We start from the raw sequence: 15,338 nt of genomic DNA, 5'->3' as shown, positions 1-15,338 counted from the left end.
TTGAACCGGTGAACTGACCCCGCGCGCCACTCATTAATCGAATGGCGCGCCGTGTGTCGCATGCATTGAAGTGGAGGTGACGAAATTGAGTTTTTGACAGTGGTGCTGACTTCCACTTCAAAATCTTGAGGAAACGGTAAATCTTAGTAATACGTCGGTCCATATTCCATACAGGAAAGAGCTCTATACACGGAATTAACTTGACACCTTGTTCGCAATGAGAATGGGCTGAAAAATACTCGGCATGCTAAACCTGGGGCCCAGAAGGACTTTTTCAAAGTAGGCCCATGCGAGGCCCATGCTTCGATATTTTCCATGTTTTCCCGGCTAAATTTGGCTTTGGGGGAAATGTTATCGGTTTCTGATGGATAATGTATCACTTTAGGGAAAAATAAGTGGTGTCTATTCATGGAACTCTTTCCGAATTTGATCAGATAAAAATAATTTTATTAAAATTATTTTTATCTGATTTGGAATAATAATATTTCATAATAATAATAAAATAATAGAGATGGGCCGTAGACCTAATTTCACAACCTGGCTGTATGTGAAAAATAGGCCCAGGCCTACATGTACATTTTATGTATGGCATGAAATAATGATAAAAAATCATGTAAATCTCATTCATGTCATTTCAGCATCATGCTGACTCCATGTTGTTGGTTGTGTACAAAATCTATGGAGAGTATATAGGCTTAGTTCATTTTTAAGGTATTTCTTTAAAAAATTTGAAATACTTTCCAGATAAAGATTTTAGCAACTAGGCAGTATGCAACTGTCTGACCCCTTCACTCAGACATACTAGCGCTGTACTAGCAGGCAAATTTTAAAAATTCAATTATACTTGAACTGATAGGCCTTGTTCCCTTGTGTGACAACCAGCTCAAGGCTTTTTCCACTGTAAATTATGCATTGAATCGTCATTTGTGAAGCAGCTAAGTGCAGTTCCTACCTCAGAAGCTTCCGTCGCCAGGAGAATTGCACCCTCTCTTGGTCCAGCTGGGGTAGATAGTCTTCTTATTATGATCTGTGGCTTTGGAAATAAATTCCGAATTGCACTATTTCTGAAATTCATCTGGTAAATATGAAATTTGCAGTGACCGTGTAGGCATAGAGCCAGATGAAGAGTTGTGGTAACAGGTCTAAGTCTCCCAATTCACTCACTGTGCTTGTTTAGTTGCCATGTAAAAAAAGGTAAACCAAATTAGCATGGGTTTAAGGTAAAATATTTACTACCTTTAAAAAAAACTCATGTTGCTTTGGATATCCATCACATTTTCAGGTTTTCAAGATCTCGTACTCAGTGTCAAGATGGCAGGATTTGATGGAGGTGATGTGAGCCGTTCATTGCGGGATGCAATATGTGATAGCCTGACAGCAATTCTTTCCCCGCAGCAAGATGTAAGGAACATGGGCGAGGAACAACTCAAAGTTCTGGAGGTCACAGAGGGTATGAATTTTCTATGAGCAATTTTTCTCAAGAATTTGTTGTACAGTTAAACCATAGTTGAAGTAGTTTTGTAACTATGTTTGGACTAGTGTTGTCAACTGTTTGGTACTCCCTACCTGCATTTACAGTGTATGTGCAGATTTGTTCATCCCAAGTATAATAGACACAATCCCAACCGTAGTGATGCAGTTGGGCTAGCTTTAAATGGGAAAGTGGCTTATTATTGGACTTCTTAATTCCTTGTTTAGAGTTTGGAGTTCACCTTGCTCAGCTGACCCTTGACCCAAATGGAGCCTTAGCTATCAGACAGGTACACCATCATTGTTTTTAAAATCGGACATATTATAGGTGTAAATACCAACTTCTGTTGTCACAGATTACTTTTGTTTTATAACTCTGTTGTGTTAAAAATATCAGGTATGTCTGTTTATTTTTTGGTTACTTTGTAGCTTGCTTCTCTGATCTTGAAGCAGTATGTAGAAGCTCATTGGAGTACACTCTCCGAGAAGTTTCGCCCACCTGTTACAACAGATGAGGTAAGATACATTGTCAGGGGGATTTCTTTGTTCTAGTGCATGGTTCAAGGAAAATGAAATGGACTCAAACACACTACTTTTAAGTTTCAGAGTCACACTTGTTTCTCCTTGTCTGGTTTCACTCCAAGGACTGTTAAATATTGCAAAGAAAATTTGAATTTTTTTTTCCATTCCACTCAGCTTCGCCTTGTGGAATGGAACATTTCACTCAGCTTCGCCTTGTGGAATGGAACATTTTATCTTTCACCTCGGAAATTATTCTTACCATTCCACTCGTAAATATTCATTATTTCAGGCCAAGGCTGAAATCCGCAAAATGCTCCCCATGGGACTGCGAGAGTCCATCAGCAAAGTGCGTTCTAGTATAGCTTACGCTATCTCAGCCATCGCTTCGTCTGATTGGCCAGAGGCTTGGCCTGAGCTGCTTCCAGAACTAATGCACTTGATAACAAGTGGTAACAATGATGCTGTGCATGGAGCTATGAGAGTGCTTACAGGTAAATATCAGAGTCAATTGGATAGAACTGCTTAGCAGAAAATGTGCTTACAGGTAAATATCAGAGTCAATTGGATAGAACTGCTTAGCAGAAAATGTGCTTACAGGTAAATATCAGTGTCAATTGGATAGAACTGCTTAGCAGAAAATGTGCTTACAGCAGAGGTGGCAGGAAGTCATTTTTCCAAGTCAAGTCACAAGTCATTATATGTAAGTCCACGTCAAGTCACAAGTCATTTGGTCACAGGACAAGTCAAGTCAAGTCAAGTTGGTCTAAATACAAGTCAAGTTACAAGTCCCTTTGTCCAAGTACAAGTCAAGCTGCACATTATTTTGTCCAGCTGTAATCAGCAAAAAGAACCAGGCGTCAATTTATGGAGTTACGAGTTATTAAGATATATGGGGCCAGTCGGGTAGCGTCTGACTTGCGTTGGTAACTAGTCATTTTCTGCAAGTCCAAGTCAAGTCACAAGTCAAAGCTGGTATGAACATGTACAAGTCAAGTCACAAGTCACAAAAATAACGACTGGAGTCCAAGTCGGGTCTAAGTCACATGACTTGAGTCAACAACTCTGGCTTACAGGTAAATATCAGTGCCAATTGGATAGAATTGCTAAGCAGAAAATGTGCTTACAGATGGATACATGAATATATTTTGTGCCTGAATTTGTAAAAGTAAAACTGTAAAATTTCATCACAGTATTAGAATGAAGAGAAGAACCTTCTGAAAGATGGGGGAAGTATAAGATTCAAGTCTTTAGCTAAGCAGATTTCGAAAAAAAAAACTGTATGAGGAAATTGGGACTGATGACTCAGTACTTGTGGCTTTCACACTGAGATCCTGTTTAAAGAATAGGAAGGTACCATGCTGTTCTTGATACAAAACTAATGCACCTGAAGAACATTGCAGTATTTGCTGTTTTGTTTTGTTCTCCTAGAATTCACACGAGATGTATCAGACATGCAGATGCCACATGTAGCTCCAGTTATCCTTCCTGAGATGTACCGCATCTTTGTACAAGCCGATGTATACGGCATACGCACTCGCAGCAGAGCTGTAGAAATATTTAACGAGTGTGCTAATTTGATTTACAATATCATGAGTTTAGGTGACACTACGAAGGTGAGTTGAACTATTTAAACAGACATCCATGACGTGGATGAAACCCTTAGTTGTTTAATTTGGGAGATTCATTAGAACTAGAATGCTCATCAAGTCAACCTTGGAAGCCAGCAGCAGTTTGATAAGAAATAGCTCAAAATAGTTCGTGGGTAATACCTATTTTAAAGACATTTCAATGAATATTGTCAAAACTTAAATGTGATAGATAAAAACAACAACCGAAGGAGACAGATGCAGATTTCAGTCTATATAACATCTCGTTTGCGATCAAAATTGAGAGTACGAGAATGGCTGGTGGACAGGCATCGTTGTCGATGTAATTGCCAATTTCCTCCACTAAGCCGCACCTCATCCTGCAAAAACATCCAAACCTAATCCAAAGAAGCATTTGTGCTTTATGCTGATGGTTTTCAACTGTAACAGTTTTCATTTGTTTTTCTTTCCACACGTCCAGAATGCAGCCAAGAACCTATTGTTTCCCATCCTTCCTAAGTTTACGGAGGCATTTATGCAAGCCCTCCCAGTCCCATACGGAGAGACATCTGACTGTGGTCTGAAAATGGAAGTCATTAAGGTATCCCAGAAACCAATGTGAAATAAGGTAGAAGTTTGGTTGTCTCTATTTCGTCATATTTTAAAATGTACCCAAACACATCTAGTGGGCAATCATGATAAATGAGTATTGTGAAAAAATCACAACTTTCAAAACTTCAGAGGTTGAGTCTCGATTTGAAATGTACAGGGGTGTGAAAATTCAGCTTTTTAGCTGATATGAACTTTTTTTATTTCGATGTTGACCCTGAATTTCTGCTTTTCTGTACACCTGGTCTGTAGAAATGTATTGGAACTGTTAACATTTCAGCTTTTAGCTAGCTGCTTTCAGCTTTGATTTTAACTGGCTACTCACACCCCTGAATGTAGCAAGAAATGCAGTTCGTGTCTGTTTTCTTGCCTGATACTGTTTTTGAATTTCCTGAGTAAGGTATCATCTAAGCTTGTTTCACAGAGCACTGAACACATTTTGTCTTGTCTGTAGGCTCTGACTACACTCATTAAGTTTTTCCCGAGTTACATGAACAAGTGGATGGGACAGATTCTCCCCAGTATATGGACCACGCTCACAGAGTGTGCCAGTATCTACGTAGCAACATGTGTCAATGACTCCGAAGAAATTGACAACCCTGTGGACTCAGACGGTGTGTGCTGAACTTTCTTTCTGAGCAACTTTCGTCGTTACAAAGACGTTTATCGTGTAGAGTTTTAAATTTTATGCGAAGATTTTCGTTTTTGAAGTTGGGCTTTGGTTTAATAGGGTAAAAATGTTGTTTGAAGTCTCAAGTTTAGTAAAATTCTGCAAAGGTTACATAAGTTGGAAATGTGAATAAATATCAGTAAAGCTGAATTAAATTCTTCACCTGTAATTGATTGTAGTACAGCTGCTGTAAAAGATCTGAATTTTCTGACTACAACAAATGCAGTAGTGTCTGAGGAGTTTCTGTGTCTTAACAACGTTGTGTCAGAACTATTATATGAATAGATTGAATAAACTGTGGCAGTTTTAATTTTGTAAGGTTTTGTTAGATTAGTTCATTTTCTCTGTATTGTGTGTGCTGTTTTTTACAACTTCAATTTGTTTTTCTCCTTATTTCATTCAATTTGTCAGGAGAGGTGTTAGGTTTTGAAAACCTAATCTTCAAGATATTTGAATTCTTCACGGCGATGATAGAAACTTCCAAATTCCGCAGCTTGGTGAAAAAGAACTGTGGTCAACTGATGTATTTACTGGTCATGTACATGGAGATTACAGAAGAACAGGTGTGAAGAATTGCATATTAATCAGGGCAGACAGGTTGGGAAAATGTCATATAAATCAGACGAGACAAGTGGGGAGAATTATGTATGAATCAAAGCAAACAGGCTGGAGAATAAAAGTTTACAGATGTGAAATCCACAAATTTCTAACCTAACACAGTCATCAAGCTGCTTTCCCAATAGATATGAGCATTTGCACTTGTTATCGTCACTTTTGCAGAGAAGCCGTTCTTTTTGTCAACAATGGACTAAATTTTGCTGTGTCGTGAAGGCAACAGCACAATTCCGTGAGAAGCAAATATATTTCATTAACATCATTTGATTTATTTTTGTGCTTGTACGTAGGTGAAACAATGGACTGACAATCCTAACCAATTTGTAGTAGATGAAGATGATGACTCATATTCATTCAGTGTGCGCATTGCTGCACAAGAACTTCTCTTGGTAAGACTTTGCATATCATTACTTCATCCAAAATGACCAATTTTTTAATTCACCAAAGTATTCTTTCCCTTTGCTACTCTCCTTGTACATGTACCTCTTCTCAGGAGAATGATTGAACCATCTTCCTGGACGGCATTGCATGTGCAAGTCCTTTTACAGTTTCAAATTCAGATTTGTGTTCCTGCATCAATTCATTATCAGCCTGTAGCAGGTGGTCACCTTTGCTCGGTAATAAAATCAAGGCAGACATGTTGGAGAGGAAAGCTGTCTGATAGAAGTAGGTGAAATTGCATTGCTCAGTTTTTTAAAGAGAAGGGTTCAGAGTTCATGACCCCATTTGACCTTTCCTCTGGACATTCTCATTTGGTAAGGCCCTGGCTGCTGAGTTTCAGCAAGAGAGTGCAGTAGGCATTGTACAAGCCGTCCTCAAACATCTACATGATACAGAGCAGAGTATGAACACACCAGCTGGAGCTAACTGGTAAGACCACAAACTGTCCTGGCTCTGTTGTATGTACAAGAATAGATGGCCACTTGTAGGCAGGAACTGAATTAGGTGGTTGGTTTATTGGGGGAAGGGGGAATATGTCGCATTTGAATAACTTTGTATGATGAGAATATGATTCGCAATCTTGTCTGGACTGAGATTCTTAGACGCATCTGAGACTCCAGCTTGTTATTTTGATAAGTAATTCTACCATAAGTACATTTGGGCATTTGACTGTTCATCTGTTTCAGGGGTGAACATGTTTTTGTCATGTTAACTAGTTTACAAAATATATATGCTGAGAAGGGGTTAATGGCCTTCGTATGCTGTTAAAAATCTGGAAAAATGACAACTGGCCATGGTTATTTTTTTGTATAATCTTTCTGGAAGGAGGAGTCAGATGATTGCGTTTGTGAAAATCATAAAAAGAAAACTTCATAGATATTTGCTAGATTATAAAACAGCTTCATTTGGAGTGACATTTGTCATCCTTCAAAATTTACTCATTCACTCGTTAGTCCTAGAGATTAATCACATTGAAAAACTTCAAATCATCATGATGGATTTCCATCCCCAAATGCCTTGTCTTAACTTGACTTTTTTGCCAGAGAGATTTTGATGCTGAAAGAAATGCTTTGTTCTGGTTTTTGTAGGTGGAAGATCCATGAGTCCTGTATGTTATCGTTAGGTTCCATTCAGTCACTGATCATCGACAAGACATCCAGTGGAAAACTGACTTTTGATATGAACTGGTTCCTAACCAATATTGTGCTTGGTGACCTCAACAAACCAGGTATGATTTAAAGATACATTCCTGATGCTTATCAGAATAATGGATCCTGAAGAGTGAACATGTTTGCTCTAACAAATCCTTCGCATTGCTGTTTTCAATTTGGTCTGTTTTTATTTTTTCCTTGTCTTTGTTTGCATTACACAAGTGCTTAAACATAAAGTGCTGTTTCAAAATGTTAAAGTTTTAACCAGCAAAGAATTTGTGTTATATGTCTATAAATGTTTTCAAGATTTCTTATTCGCATATATCCTCCCGACTTTGCCTGATTAAACGGTAATTAATAAATGTAATCTTTCCGTCAAATTATTATTGCTGTAAAATTGAAACCTGAATTTGTACCCTTGACACAGCGAGCAGTGGAGAATGATTAATAAGATCAGTTATTTTCTCCATTTTGTGACATCCCTGTGTTCTCTCTTCCTTTGACAGTTTCACCGTTTTTACTGGGACGAGCTCTGTGGGCAGCAAGTAGATTTTCACTCGCCATGACTCCAGAATTAATACAAAGGTACCTATCAAGATGGATCTAACAATAATTCATAAAGTAGGGATTGAAAACTATGAAACTTACGTGTAGCAACTTATGTTGCTAGCAAGGCATTAACAGGAACATATGCCGGCTGTTATCGAAGGAATTTGCGGTACGTTTTGTTGGAACTGGTTATTTGTTATATAAGCATCTTGTTCTTGTTTTTCCAGGTTTTTAGTATTCACGGTCAAGGGTTTGGAAGCAACACAACCGCCAGCCATCAGGATATCAGCTGTTAGGGCCATCTATGGCTTCTCTGACCATCTCAAGACTTCTGGAAACACTCAGATCATTGTTCCATATTTGCCAGAGATAATGGAGGGACTTATCCAGCTAGCCACACAGTTCACTAACGATATCCTATCCCTCGTACTAGAAACTATTTCCATTGTACTTACGGTAAGTGTAAACATTTCAGACAGAATTTTTCTTCCAAAAAAATACTTTTTTTAAGGGGTTTTAAGAAATACATTAAGAAATATTTTCAAGACATTTATGAGCCTTCTTCACATTGTCATTTTCTTTTGGGATGAAAATTCAAGGATTTACGTTTACACTTGTCTTATTGTATGTGTATTACAGATAGACGACACTTTTACAGTCCAATGTGAAAGCAAGGTAGCACCCCTTACAATTGCTCTGTTTTTAAAATATAGTCAAGGTAAGAAAATAATTATTTTAATTTGTATGATTTGAATGTTTAAGGATGATCTAATTTGGCATTTAAGTTGTAAAATTGTTAGTCTTAACATTACAGTGTGGGAATGATACTGTACCACTTTTTTCCACCTGATTGTCTCCATCAGAAAACCATGTGTGATTTGATGTTGGCATTAGGGAAGTTTTGGCTGGATTCTTAGGATAAGATTAGATTTGTGAAGAAGGGTTTTCCACAGGTATGTGAACTTAATAACTGCTTCCGTCTTTGTGCACAGATCCTGCCATCACACCTCTTGTGGAAGAAATTTTCAGTGAGCTTTGCCGTAGACATGGTTGTCAGGATTCATTACATGCCAGACTTCTGCCAACATTAGTCAGCATTCTGGTAGCGCCGGCAGAGAAAGTCCCCATGGGGCTACAGTCAGTAAGTAACTCAGTCATGATGAACAACAGATTGGAATCATGGTCATCAATTGGTTACATTGTTGTAGTTGTGGCCTACACAACTTCCTGCCAGTCCACCACAAGTCATCCAGAATTAAGCCAAAATATCTCATGCCGTTTATATGAACTGTGACAGAAACATTCCCATGTCATTGTTTTCACAGTTCCTTACGACTTCTCTCTTGAAAGGACTTATTATGGAATCAGTTACAACACTGGATAGTTAAATGAGACAGCTTGGTCCATTTTATGTCATTGAGATTCACAACCATTTTCTTTATTTACCTGTTCATCTTTCCTGTTCCGACAGACGGCCTTGGATATTTTGTGTGTTATCATCCGGAATAGCTCTGTACCGCTATCTAATGCACTCATCAACAATGCATTCCAAGCTATGGCTCACTGCACCTTGAAGACAGATGATAATGCAACAATGCAGGTAAAATTTCTCAAATAGGCAATAGCAGTTGTTTATGAGCCTCGAGCTGGACCAAGAGAGGGCGTAGTTTCCTTGGCAACGGAGGCTCCTTTGGTTGGAACTGAACTATGCTGGCTCATTAATGACCATGCAATGCTTGCATTACGGTCGCATTGCAAGATTTGCTGCCAACAAAATGAATACTCCCCACCAACATGGCTTTTTTCAACCAATGAGGGGGTGCTTCTGCTCAAGGTGGATAATCTCCACCAATGAGTCACTTTGGTATTCCAACAGCACACACCCAAAATGAAGCGTGTCCGAGGTCATTCAGACACACATGTGAGGTCTTCCCTATCAGCACGGCCCTATACTGACTCATGAACATGCTTTGTTCCGGAATAACCTTGCCTTTTTAAAATACTAAACTGTCTCACTGGAACAACTTAAGTGTTCACTATGTTAAATAGTGCTGTAGGCTAAGCTTGAGCTGACTTCTAACTTCATAATTCTAATGCATTACTAGTCACTCCTAAACCATTGATATAGTGTTTCAAGGAAGTTTGGGTGTCGTTTTTGACAGACACCCTGTACACTATTGTGAAAACTTTGTTTTGTTTTACACAAATATGCGTAAAAGCATAAAGCCTTCAAACTTTGACAACTTGTTTTTCTCTTCAAAGCAAATAGTGACATATTGCAAAATATTTGAAACGGTTGCTGACATTATATCAGTGCCACTATTGTTGCCTTTGTTGTGCTTCATCAAACAGAGTGGGGGAGAATGCCTTCGTGCCTACGTTGCAGTGGCTTATGATCAAGTCGCTTCTTGGCAAGATGCAGAAGGTCGTTCTGGCTTGCAGTATGCCATCGATATAGTCACTAGGCTTCTCAATCCTTCAACCTCAGAGTTCACAGCAGCCTTCGTTGGTCGTCTTGTAGCTATACTCATCACCAAAGCAGGCAGTGCACTGGGGAATAACTCAGATATGATCCTACGAGGTGTGCTGAGTAAGATGCAACAAGCAGACACTCAGAGTGTCACCCAGGTTAGTGGCGGTTGACGTGGTCAATGACTCATCCGTAGTGATTTATTAAAACATGCTGAAACTATTGTTGAACAGAGTTTTAACAGTTCTATCTGCTCTGAGAAGGAACAACAGAGGGCGTGTTTTGAAATGAAATTGACAGACCTTTGGTACACATGGACCGCATAGACACGCAAGTTTATGCTTGATTGACGCGGAGCACACCAAATACGTGCAACAAATTTAACTTGGTATGTATGGTCTTGGCATGCATGCTGAACGTGTGCAGGAACTCGGTTAGAAACTTGGTACCATCTGTTTTTCTTTTGCCAGTTACGGTGCACCTCTGCTTAGGATGGATAGACTGATCTAATTAGATGCCATAATTGTGGTGGCACCGCACTCACATGTACATTCTTCTCAGCTTGACACGCGCAAATCACGACACCTTATTGATCAAAGAGGCATGCAACAGGTGCATACCACCTATCTACGAGTGTGGCACCACCGCAGTAATGGCTTCTAATTCTATTTGTCACATTACACTATATGCTGTACACTTGCATGAATAGCAATCTCACGTCCATTGTGTGAGAGACATTTGGTATAATGAATAATATTCTTCAATGAATTCATTAGCCTCGGAGCCAGAGATGATGTGAGAAGAGTTTTCCTAACTTGTTCTCTGTGTCTGATATTTCCCTCCAGTCTCTTCTGATGGTCTTTGCTCATCTCATGCACAGCTGCATGGAAGACGTCCTAGAGTTTCTCAGTAATGTGCCTGGGCCCACAGGCAAACCAGCCCTGGAGTTTGTCCTAACGGACTGGGTAACAAGGCAAAATATGTTCTATGGAGCCTACGACAACAAAGTCAGGTAGGGACTAGCTATGAGCATGCTGTCAGTGCAATCCAATCTAGAACTTTTTGATCCTCAAGTCAGAAATGAAGTTGTTATAAAAAAATGCAACTGATTGTATGGAATAATGAGGTGAATTGTGATTTACATATTAGTCAAGTGACTAGTGATTTGTGAAGATAGCAAGTGGATATTCTTCAAATAATCCACAGTAGAATCAAAGTCCCTGACTGTAGTTCCAAGTTCAGTAGATAAGATGGTTTCCATCTGGATTTTCTTGGACTTGCTAGTATAACCGCCTTAAGTAAGCTCCTTCAACACATGATAAACAAACAAGACCATCGACTGGAAGGTATTATCGTCAAGGGAGATCAGATCTTCAATATGGATGAGGGGATTCGAACCAGGTCCAAAGCTGCTCAAGGTAGGAGACATCATGCCTCACATGGACTTGAGATGAAAAAAAAAAAGCACTGTCATGAGTATCTCCTCAGACTAGAGGCGGCGCCCTCGTAGGCAAAGGAGAGATAGGATGGTGGAAAGTTTGGATAACCTTTCTGGAATGCATGCAGAAATTGAATGGCCTAGAGTCAGGAATTTTCTTTCACTGGGTACACAGTGGACCTGTATGTTTCATACAGATCTGGATCTCAATCAGTGACTCCATCCATCCATTAGCTGTGGGAAGGTGTCAGTGAACCAGTGATAAATCACTGATCACCATCTGGATCTGCGTAAACCAAACAGGCCCAAAGCTAAGCATGTTCTGTTGCCTAATTATGTGATAGTGTCAGCCATTCTTGAAGTGACAGAAAATACGCAGTCAAAGCAGGCAGTGTTTGGTTTTTCACTTTCACACTTGCAAAAAACATGAAGGAGCAAACAGTGAACTTCAATTCTTTCTTTTGTGTCCGGGCATGTTCAACTATGTGCAAAACACCCTTTAGAGAATGTTTGTACCTTAAGGGGAACCAACCGTCCATTATTTTCAGTCTTCTTTGGTATTTGGCACTATGCTTGGACACTTCATCTGTCTCCATTTTTTCATCTGGCTAAATGTTGTTAAATGTGACCTCAGCTCCAGAACAATGGACAAGCATTCCACTGCAAGTCAAGATTTACAAGTTGTTGCTGGGTGAGTTATTGAATGTCATGGAGAACAACGTGTCACAGCAAGCATCGGCTGGTGGGGAAGATCTAGAGGTGAGTTCTAGGTTCCAGACTGGGACCTCAAAGGGTTCACTGTAATGCACGTCTCCCTATTATGATTACAAAGGAAAAACAGATGCTTCAAAAGGTTGCTAAGTGACAAAATTAACTTCATTCCAGAAATAAGGGGTCCAAAGGTGTGACTTTTTGTGTCCCTGTTACATCTGACCTTTGTTATTTAACATAGAAATATCACCAGAATTGATTTCAACTATTACTATTTGTTTGGCAGGAAATTTTTATTAATTCATCACTCTTGGAAATTAGAAAATGTGTTCAGTAATTAGAAAATCACATTTCTGATGTGACAGGGACACCCAAAAAAATGGACCCCTACTTTCTGCAATTACCCAAATATCATTTGACCAGAATTCTCCACAGGTTCACTGTTCATTCTCCCCCAATTGTCAGGATGATGGCTGGGAGGATGCTGAAGATGAAGATGAGTACAATGAAGAAGAAGATGGCGATGAAGGAATACCGAGTGAACATGGGTTGCTGGCTCAGCTGTCTGATTACTCATCAGGACTGATTTATCCTGGTCAGATACCCAAAATTGTTTCTTTTGTTAGTGTCAATGCTGTGGACTTTTCTCAGTTGATTCAATCCATCACCCTAAAACAAGGCAGACATGGATTTTTCAGGTTTTTTAATATTTATAGCAGTTTGACTAGATGTATCCCCTTACTGGTAAAGATGAGTGAAGCTGATGGGATGGGTAGTTGCATGTACTTAGCATGTCCCATGTCAAGCATGCATGAACCTGTATGCACATGTGAGATGTCTCCACCAAAGGGGCAACACTGCTGAATGTAACATGCCATTTCTAGCTGTGCAGAGAGTTGTGGCATAAGACTTCAGTCTGATCAAAAATACAGTTTTGTGTTGAGAAAGCTGTGTCATCGTCCGAGCAATCATAATTGCAGAGAGTGTATGACTTGTGTGCTGTTATTTCACTGATAATGGCGTTTTTGCTAGTATGACATCTTTGGCTATTAACCAGTGCTCTACTGATGAAAATTTTTTCCTGTTTTTTGTGGGATTGCATCCAGGGTTGCATGATCTCGCTGGGGATGAGGTTGATGAGGAAGAGGACGATCCTGATGCCCTCAATGATCCTATCTACCAGCTCGATTTACAGGTAATTCTCTGCAACAGACTTAACAATTTTTACTCATTTCTGTTCCTGAATTTCATTCATTTCACAAAAAATTGTTTTAACATTCTTACTCGTCAAGTCTCATCATCTTGTTTTGGGTTTTACAGGCTTACCTGACTGATTTTATGCAACAGTTATCCCATCAGCCATGCCATTCTTTCTTTACACCCCACCTCAACTTCAGCGAAAGGCAGTTATTATCAAACATTGGTGTAACCGTCTGAACCGGATGAGAGGTTGTCACCAACAGTGATATTTTTCTTGCAACTAAAAAGTGAAGTTTGTCTTCAAAACGAGCGTTAACTTCAGACACTTAACGGTTGATTCTTGATGAGCGGCATGCACAATTAGTCTATTCGCTTGTTGCTTGGCTACAAATATAATGTCTCACAAGATAATCTGCGAGTGGAGTTCAGGTCATTGTTTGCCAGTGTCATTATTTTTTATTTTAGAGTGGTAAAACTGATCTGAGATCAGATTTGCTGTAGCTATTTTTCATCCTTGACTTTTTGTCAAAAAGACCATTGCAACTGAAAAATGTCATTGGGTCTTTGTTGGCAATGTCAGTACAAGCTCAGCAGTGAGTTTGTTTTAAAAAATCTCCATGGTTTCATAAATTTATTATTGTTTCTGTTGTTTCTACCACATTGTTCACATGTTCTTCCACGGTTTTTTAGAAGATAACATTAGTTCTTGGATAACAGTTTACACTTGCAAAACTGAACAGAATGACTTGATTGTACAGTGTTGAGTCCTGGAAGGTGAGAAAGATGGATTTATATTCTAAGAACGTCAGTTGGATGTTAAGGCATTGTTGCTTCACCAAGTATACAATTATATGATTATATTGGTATGATAATATTAAAGTTTTATTTAAAGTTGCTCTCTGTGCTTTGGGCATCAAAAGAGGTCTGTGGTGCCAAAAAAAGAAAAAAAAAACGGGGAAACATACAACGAAACTTGAGTGCATTGGTTCACTGTAAATTTTGTACATTTGCCAAATAGGAATTGGAAACATAATTTGCCTTCGTAGTCAAGGAATTTATTCTATTGTACAGTAATGTTCTGAAAGGTGTCTTTTCCATTGCAGTCTTCAAATTTGGTATCTGTTTTGAAGGTATTATTTACACATAGCAGCACTGTTTTCAAAATTCTGAATTTTGAGAGTTTGCTGTGTGCATTACAAGCAGCGTATTAAAAGGACTACTTACAGGAACAAGAACACAAAGTTCTTCCAGATTATTGGAGACTATCCTCCAAAAGTTACACTACAAAGTTTTCAGTTTTAGGTAGGATGATGAGTTGGGCAGAGTTTGTGCTCAGGTGGACATCATTCCTGATTTCAGATAATGTATCCGTGTGATATGAATATCATTCTTTAGTGAAATGCTCATCCTTTTGACAGCAGCTATGTACAAGTAAAGAAAATGTAACTCTTGAAAATGGGGATCACCTTATTTGATACAAGTAGTTCAACTTTTTAATCAATCCTCTTATTTTTGAATTTCTGAACGGTTTGTGGATTCCAGGAGTGTCTTGCAAAAAGGCAGCCAAACTGCTAACGTATACAGTGAAAGCTTGATACTTGCTGTTAATCTTGAAATACTAACAGCTTTTCAAAGATGAACTTTTGTGGACGCCTGTATTCAGATGCGGAAATTGTAATGTGGATGTTTTGGTGAAATCTCTTTCTTGTCCTTGTATTGAAGGTGAATGTCTTTGGCAAAACAATGAAGGTGCATTCACTGTAAGGCCAGGAATACTCATTAACAAAGCTACAATTGTATCGAAAAGTTATTTTCGTTGTATCTTTGGCAGACTTCACTTTTATTCGGTATTACTGAAGAAACGCAGCTGCTGTGTTGTGTGTGCATTCTATATGTACAAATGACT

The 15,338-nt window shown here is 39.0% G+C and overlaps 1 protein-coding gene across 1 annotated transcript; it reads left to right on the top strand.

Annotated features, from left to right (window-relative positions):
* On the top strand, window positions 1–14,356 carry ipo9 (importin 9). Its single transcript, XM_022244187.2, has 24 exons — window positions 1–136; window positions 1,283–1,450; window positions 1,699–1,760; window positions 1,900–1,986; window positions 2,282–2,483; window positions 3,421–3,605; window positions 4,060–4,179; window positions 4,642–4,801; window positions 5,269–5,420; window positions 5,763–5,861; window positions 6,233–6,342; window positions 7,002–7,141; window positions 7,571–7,649; window positions 7,841–8,069; window positions 8,253–8,331; window positions 8,606–8,754; window positions 9,085–9,213; window positions 9,966–10,241; window positions 10,929–11,095; window positions 11,368–11,501; window positions 12,156–12,280; window positions 12,698–12,827; window positions 13,339–13,427; window positions 13,553–14,356. Exons 2-24 carry the CDS (start codon window positions 1,312–1,314, stop codon window positions 13,667–13,669), a joined length of 3,159 nt encoding a protein of 1,052 aa, XP_022099879.1. The 5' UTR covers window positions 1–136; window positions 1,283–1,311; the 3' UTR covers window positions 13,670–14,356.
* The last annotated feature ends 982 nt before the right edge of the window (window positions 14,357–15,338 follow it).

Source organism: Acanthaster planci, linkage group LG04, assembly GCF_054643075.1.
Source record: "Acanthaster planci isolate LZ-2023a linkage group LG04, COTS_SCS, whole genome shotgun sequence".
In the NCBI taxonomy this organism is placed as follows: domain Eukaryota; kingdom Metazoa; phylum Echinodermata; class Asteroidea; order Valvatida; family Acanthasteridae; genus Acanthaster; species Acanthaster planci.
The sequence above is the reverse complement of the archived record's forward strand: the minus strand, read 5'-3'. Positions and strand labels throughout refer to the sequence as shown.